The sequence below is a fragment of the Eumetopias jubatus genome, unplaced genomic scaffold (genome assembly GCF_037043125.1).
Source record: "Eumetopias jubatus isolate StellerSeaLion01/CBP00866 unplaced genomic scaffold, mEumJub1_p1.0 scaffold_1, whole genome shotgun sequence".
Classification (NCBI taxonomy): Eukaryota; Metazoa; Chordata; class Mammalia; order Carnivora; family Otariidae; genus Eumetopias; species Eumetopias jubatus.
In genome coordinates, this window is record NW_028274807.1 from 206177105 (window position 1) to 206185292 (window position 8188).

The 8188-nt window shown below is 44.6% G+C and overlaps 1 protein-coding gene across 1 annotated transcript; it reads left to right on the top strand.

The window, feature by feature from the left end:
• LOC114196365 (olfactory receptor 1f45-like) lies at positions 1–954 on the top strand. The gene has a single exon (XM_028086990.1). It carries the CDS (start codon positions 1–3, stop codon positions 952–954), a length of 954 nt encoding a protein of 317 aa, XP_027942791.1.
• The last annotated feature ends 7234 nt before the right edge of the window (positions 955–8188 follow it).

An 8188-nucleotide genomic window follows, 5' to 3' on the forward strand; every position in this document is an offset into this window, starting at 1 on the left:
ATGGCCATGGAAGAGGCAAATGTCACCTCGGTCTCTGAGTTCCTGCTCCTGGGCCTCTCAGAGAACCCCAAGCAACGGCAGCTGCTCTTCATCCTCTTCCTGATTATGTACCTGCTCACGGGACTGGGGAACCTGCTCATCATCCTGGCAATCACCACTGACCCCCGACTCCACACTCCCATGTACTTCTTCCTGGCTAACCTGGCCTTTGTGGACATTTGCTTCACCTCTACCACCATTCCCAAGACGCTGGCCAACCACGTGTCAGGGTACAAAGGGATCCCTTACGCGGGCTGCCTGACCCAGATGTTCTTCTTCATCTGGTTTGCTGGCGTCGATAGCTTCCTGCTGACTGCCATGGCCTATGACCGCTATGTGGCCATCTGTCACCCTCTGCACTATGCCAGGTCTGTAACACCACAGCTCTGTGGCCTCCTGGTGGCTGCATCCTGGTCTGCAGCCTTCGGGAATGCCCTCACCCACACAGTCTTATTGACTCGCCTCTCCTTCTGCACCCACAACCGCGTGCCCCATTTCTTTTGTGACCTCAGCCCTCTGCTTAAGCTGGCCTGCTCTGACACCTTTCTCAATAATGCAATGGTGTACACCGTGGGCGCCCTGCCCACTGTCACCACCTTTGTGGGCATCTTGGTCTCCTACACACGCATCTTTGCCACGGTCCTGAGGATCCCCTCCACCAGAGGCAAGCAGAAGGCTTTCTCCACCTGTGGCTCTCATCTGTCTGTGGTGTCCCTGTTCTATGGGACACTCATTGAGGTTTATTTTAGCCCCACGTCCTCCCACACAGCCCAGAAGGACACAGCCGCTGCGGTGATGTACACCGTGGTCACTCCCATGCTGAACCCTTTCATCTACAGCCTACGCAACAGTGACATGAAGGGAGCCTTGGGGGCCCTCGTCAAGAGGAAGCCAGTTTTTATTCAGTGGCCATAGCACGGGGATGTTTGAGTGCCCAAATCCAGTGCCCATCTGTACCAAATGTCCTTGCACAGTCTCAATGTTCCATGTTTCCTTCATATCACTCTTGGTTCTCTGTGTATTACTTTATTCTTCGAACAACTATTTCTTGAACATCTTTTATATTGTAGATAGTCTTTGAAGGGCTGAAGGTCCAGTAGGGAACAAACAAAATCCTTGACCTTGTGGTGCTCACACTGTAGCCTGAAGAACACATCATGGTTAAAAGGAAGTCCTTGGCAAACTAGAGAGACCAGGACAGAAGCCCCACTTTGCTTAATGTTCAGGTTAATCTGTGTAATAAAAAGATGCAAATGCAGAGGCCCAAAAGTCCTAAGATTTTGCTGTTTCTGTAACAACTTAGTTCCTTCTAAAACCTTAGAGTAGACAACTGGTCTAGTTGTTTCTAGTAAGTTCCATTGGGAAGCACCAGATCTGATGTGCTTTTCTAGCCAGAATTCTTATGTTTATTGATTTTGCAATATTTCTTTCCTTGAACTACCTACGTTTTGGTCAGTCTCAGTTAATGGTCATCTGAAACAATAGCCTTGGGTAGGAGGCAAGATCCTTATTTATACTGTTTTGAAGAACAGGAAGCTGTTGGCTCTTCTAACTTCATGATGTTTCTGACTTTGAACACTGGCCAATTTTTGTCTAGGATCATCTCTTTCTTGTGATTCCTTGCTGCCAAGCAGAGAGAAGTAGCCAACTCACAGTGACATCATAGCTCTTTCCAATCACTTCTAGAAACATAGGCTCAGTGAACATATGATCCACCTTCCAGGTTATCACCAGTGACATTATTACCAGACAATGTTCTTTGGCATAACAAGGTTCTCCAGCTTTTCAGCCTGTGTTATTTGTGTCCTTACCACCAGACCACTCAGCTCATGGCAACAAAATTTTCATTTTTGTGATGTCAGCATCTCATTTCTGGTACCAGTTTCTGTATTAGTATCCTGGGGATTCTGTAAACACACACACACACGTGCACACACACACACACACAAATGAAAAACAAAAAACTACAAAGGAGGTGACTTACATAGAAATTTGTCTCATGATTCTGGAGGTCAGAAGTAGAAAATCAAGGTGTTGGCAGGTGGGTTTCTTCTTAGACTGTGAGGGAGAATCCATCCCAAGCCTCTCTCCTAGCTGGTGGGAGCTTGTGCTTTGCTGGCCATCCCTTTACTTGCAGATCATGCTTCATCTCTCCGTGGCATCCTCCTTGTGTGCATGTCTATCTCCAAATGTCCCCTTTTAGAAGGACACCAGTTCTCTTGGATTAGGAGCCCACCCAACTCTAGTATGATATCATCATAACTGTTACATCTGCAACAATCCTATTTCTAAATAAGCTCAAATTCAGAAATACTGGGGATTAGGACTTAAGATATGAATTTGAGGAAGGGACGTAATTCAACCCATAACATTTGCTTAAGAAAAAAAAAGGACTCGGAAAAAATATGGCTTGAGTAAGGTAAAAGTTTGTTTTTCTCTCATGTGACAGTCGGTGTTCTAGGTCAGTGGGTGACTCTGCTTTAAATCATTCACCATGTCTTATTTCTGCCCCATTTCCCAGATATTGTTATCACAATATTATTACCAAAACATCTAATCAGAGAGCACAGGGGAGGCAAACGCCTGCTCTCAAAGCACCACATACTTCTCCTATCCCACGCCAGGCTACACCTAGCTGCAAGAGAGGCCAGGAAATGTGTAGCTGCCCAGTCGTGTTGCCAGGTTCTGATTCTGTTACTACAGAAGAGGGAGAGGGTAGAGTTTTGCAGAGAGCTAGCAGTCCCCCTCCCATCCCTCTAGCCACCAGTTACACGAAAGCATGCTTCTGCCCCACTCAGAGAATCCACCTAACACCCCACCCTGAAGACATCTCGTTAATGCAGTCAACTCAGTTCAAAATCTCTGGCTGATACCCAGCCTTCTTCAACATGGTGGAATGTTTCCCCTGACCCAATAATTTGTAAACTAAAAGTCCATTTATCTGGCCCTCCCCTCACTCAACGTACAATGGGAGACCAGCTGCTACTGCACAATAATGATCAAATCTCATGGGGCAGGATTTATTTAAGAATGCCCTACTTGTGAAGTGGAATATGTTTTTTGCCTGGCTGGGGGAGACTCCATTGTCTGTTGTTCACTGTGGTCTCTGGTTTTGCCCCCTGGGGTGTTCTTCCTTGCCATGCCCCCTCTGTGGTCACATGTAGAGTGAACATAGAAGGAAATGCCCTCCTTAGGCACTCTGCAGCCATCATAGATGGATTCTTCTGGTGCAAACTAGTGCAAATGGGTATTGTTTTAAGGCTCAAGCAGGCATAGTCTGGGCTCTTGATTTCAAAGGAATTCTCTAGAACATTTAGGAGGCTATTTGCTTTGAATCAGGAAGCCACACCCAAAGCTCTTTCCCAGAGAGAATTTTTGCATTCCTTGATTTCCTCAGGTCTCTCTATCATGTTAATGGTCGCTACTTGAGGTCATTTGAAACAAAGGTCTTGGGTGGAATGGGGTGCTGATGTCAGACTACTGATAGTGCTTCTCAGGTTATGAAGGCCTGAGGCCCTTGGGTATTTGTGGGAGTCCCCACAGACATTTCCAGAGCAAGTCAATATTGTGGTGGGACCAGCTCTCCTGGTGCTTATCCTGAGGGCCACGCAGCAAGGCTGTGGGGAGACAGAGAGAGCACAGACCTCAGGCTCTGCAGTGGGTGAGGTGTCTAGGGTTTCAGGGGTTCACTCTGTATTGACTAATTTAAAGCATAGGAGCATGATGGCCTGGCTGGCTCAGTCAGTGGAGCATGCAACTCTTGATCTCGGGTTGTGAGTTCGAGCCCCATGTTGGGTGCAGAGATTACTAAAAAAATAAACTTAAAATTTTTTTTTTAAATGAAGCATAAGAGCAGGAATTTGGGAGTGGGAAGGGTAAGGTGGGGTCACTCAAGAGGTCAATACCTAGATTATCCAGAGCTTTCTAAAAGGGGAACTTCATGGTGAGGGTGGCCTAATTCTTTATCTGGTTATTCTGCTAGTAGCCCCATCATACAGATGGCGATAGGTTTATTCGAGACGGATGAATTATTTGGTCCTGAAAAAGAAGGAACTCTTGCCATTTGGGACAACACGGATGGCCCGTGGGCGTTATGCTAAGTGAAATAAGTCAGGCAGAGAAGGAGGAATACTGTTTGATCTCACTTGTAAGTGGAATCTAAAACAAAACAAATGAAAAAGGAAAAAATTCCTAGGTTCAGAGGACTGATGGATGGTTGCCAGAGGTGGAGGGTGAGTGATAAGGAAAGTGGATGAAGGGAGTCAGAAGCTACAAACTTCCAGCTATAAATTCAATAAATCATCAGGGTGTAGTTTTCAATGTGGTGACTGTAGTTAACTATATTGTATATTTGAAAGTCGCTGAGAGAGTAGATCTCAGAAATTCTCTCCACAAGAGAAAGGAGAGTATACTTATATGTGTGATAGATGTTAACTGGACTTACTGTGGTCTTTCACAACATATACAAATACTGAATCATTATATTGTACACCTGAAACTAAAAACAAACAAGCAAACACCCACTACAATCTGAGTTAGGACAAGAGTCAGGAGGCTACACCCTTGGGCCAAATCAGGCCCACCACCTGTTTGGTAAATAAAGTTGGATTGAAATACATTTATTAAAAAAAAATGGACGTATTTTGAAATGGATGCCTCATGCGTAAAAGCTTAGGGTCAGCCACTTACCCTGCAGAAGGCAATGCCCTCCTTACCGCTGTTCCAGAAATCAGGATTGTGGGGTTTCTCCAGCCCTTTGAGGACTCTCAGCTGTGGGCTTTTCTATCTCTGTGGGCCAACTCTTGTCCCCCCAAGTCCACATCTTTCCTGTAATACTTTGCACAAATTGGCAAGAAGCCACCAACTCACAATGATTTCTTGCTCCTTCCGACCACTTCTTCTAGAGATTGGGCTTCATAACCGCTTGAACCATCTTCCAAGTTCTCAACGATTATAGTTGCACTTTGGCTTTGACCTAAAGAGGATATCCAGCTTTCTAGCCTGAAATACTGTGTCCTCACAACCCAGCCACTAAGATAATGCCATCTACTGTCATGGCAGCATCTTACTTCTAAAACAAATTAGTACCTCAAGTTTGCACTAAGATGAGGCCAAAGAAGTTATTTGAATTTTTTTAATAAAAACAATCCTACAGCATTTATTGTCATCTAGTGATAACATGAGGGTAATCAAAACAATATGAGCAAATGTTTTAGGACTATACTCCCAACAAGGGATATCTAAAAAACCAAACTGTGTTGTCTTCTCAACAATGTCTCACTTCATTGGTCATTTCTTTTTTTTCTTTTTTTTTAGTTTTATTTATTTAAGTTATCTCTACACACAATGTCGGGCTCGATCTCATGACCCTGAGATCAAGAGTCTCATGTTCCACATACCAAGCCAACTAGGTGCCTCTGATCATTTCATTTGGAGCAGAATAATATCATCTTCTTTTAGCATGATCTGACCCAGTTGTTCTCTTGACTTTGCTTTGGAATGAATTTCTTTGCACCACCTAATACAAGATCTGTATACTCACCAAAACCGAGGATACAGCCTTCTGTCCCAGGGTCCTGGTCTTGAGCCCACCATGGGCTCCCTGCTCCGTGTAGAGCCTGCTTCTCCCTCTCCCTCTGACTCTCCCCCTGCTTGTGCTCTCACTCGCTCTTTCTCTCGCTCTCTCAAATGAATAAATAAAAAAATCTTTTACGAAAATTAGTGCATTCCCTTTCATTGCTGAGTCATATTGCATTGTATGGATGGACCACTGTTTGGTTAGACAATCACCAGTGGAAAGACACTTAGGTTGTTTCCAGCTTCTGGCTATTGCAAATAAAATTGCTACGAATATTCATGTATATAAGTCTTCGTTTTTTCGAGGGTAAGTACCCAGGGGTGAGATTGCTGGATTATATGGTAAGTGTAAGTTTAACTTTATAAGAAACTGTCAAACCATTTTCCAGAGTGGGCCACACCATTTTGCATCCCCACCAGTAATGCGTGGAGGTCCTGGTTGGTGGCACGGTGTATTGCAGTATTTTTATTGTAACCATTCTGATAGGTGTGTCATGATCTTCTTCATGGCTTTAATTTGCATTTCCCTAATGGCTGATAATGTTGAACATATTTTCAAGTGCGTCTTTATCATCTGTATATCCACTTTGGTGCAGTGTTCGTGTATGCAAGCCTGCTGTCCATTCTCTAATTATTATTAATTTAAAAGTTCTTGGGAGATAAAAATTAATGTACATGAAAGTTCTGTTTTCTCCCTGCTTTCAGGGGCACTCTACAGCATAACTCCCCAGTGTGGAGCGTGTGTGTGAGCACTATTCCCATTGCTGTCTGTGTGAATGGTGGCCCCTGAGGTAAGTGTAGTACATACAACCTGCTCTACTCTTCCTAGCAGCCCAGCCCAATTCTCACCGGAGCACTTTGCCTGCCCCACATTGACAATAGCCGATGCTGATCTATTGTGGTGGGATGTAGTCCCTTACTTGCTTGGTAACAGGATCCCTTACAGTGGACCTTGCTGGTCTTCTTTATACAGTTCCTATCTCAACTCTATCCTAAAATCATGCTTTCTCAAGCCTTAGGTCCTTCACATACATGGTCCCTCAGGTAGGAAAGCCACCATGGACTAATGATTCTTTATACTCTGCTCTCCATGCCAAGTTCAAGCCTCTATTCTAGGACATTTTTCCTTCATTGCTCATCAGCTCCCAGGACCCTTGCTGTGATCCATCTCTAAATATTTAAGCTGGAGGTGTCTGTGTCCAGTTCTGTGCTCCCAACTCAGACTGGAACTTCTCAAGGGCAGAATCTGGGACTGAGCTTTCTCTGCTACCTCAACACTATTCAGCACAAGACTGGGCAGAGAGAGCCAGCAGAAGAGGGGACTCTTGTTGAAATAATAAGCATGAGTTTAAAGAGAATTTTGACAGCTAATATTCAGAGTTTTGCAATGGAATCATAGGAATTTTGATTTGGATTAGAAGACTGGACAAGAACAGATTTATCATTCTCATGCACCTGTTTGGTCTTTCCTTCCTTCCTTCCTTCCTTCCTTCCTTCCTCCTTCCCTTCCTTCCCTCACTCATTCATTCATTCGATTATTATTGAGCACATACTATGTGCCAAGCCGTGGGCCAGGGGAGGAAAGACAGCATCTTTGCCCCTCGTCCAGTTCACATTTGAATGGAGAAGACAGGCAGAAACCCAATAATTGCACAAATAATAAATTTATGGTTACAATGTGACATGGGCTCTGAAGCATCTGATGCTAAGAGCGAGGGTAATGGGAGCCTGAGTTGGGGTCAGAGAAAGCTTTCCTGAGAAGGTGGCCTTCAGCTGAGACAGGAAGGGTGAAAGGGAGTGGAGTTGGCCAAAGTAGGGAAGGAAGAGTGATCCAGGCCAAAGGAACAGCAGGTGTGAAGGCAAAAGGCTGGACAGGACATCCCTGGGCACCTGCACTCTCAGAGGTCCCGTCCTGCCTTGTAGCAAATATTGTAACAAGCCATTCACAGTAAATGTATTTCTTCCTCTGCTTAAAAAAAAAGTAGAAAAGATCGCTATGTTTTTGAAATTATTTAGGTGCTGTGAAAATTATTGCACCATTTGCTGATTGTGCATCTATGGGGATTCTTGCAAATGGAGAACATCTAACGCACAGATAACTTTCCAAATCTAATGACATTTTGGGGGAATGCCAGGGTTAACAATGAATGAAGTCGACATCATGCCAGTTTAAGAAGACATTTCCTCCAAGCTTTATTGATTTTGATTTTTGCAGCCTTGCTTTTATGTTTTCAAACATCAGAGTGCGCGGTTTTCAATGTTTTCTTCCAGGTCTTGAACATTCTCAGACTTCTAGAAAACCTTCTGGCATGGTGATGTACTGGCGCCCTTCAGCGTCCATATTTGGAAGTGCACCCTGAGAGGATGCAATGTCTTGCCCGTCCCAGGGCTGCAGAGAGGTCAACCCACAAACCACTGATGGCCTCCCAGCTCCTCCACCTTTGTCTCCTAGTTGTCCTCGCCCCATGAAACCCAAACCCCAACAGAAGGAAGTGTCCTCCCGACACAAGATTCCAGTCATGCCTCCTCTGCCTTTGCAAATGAAGTTCCTTCTCCATTCTTTTACTTATTT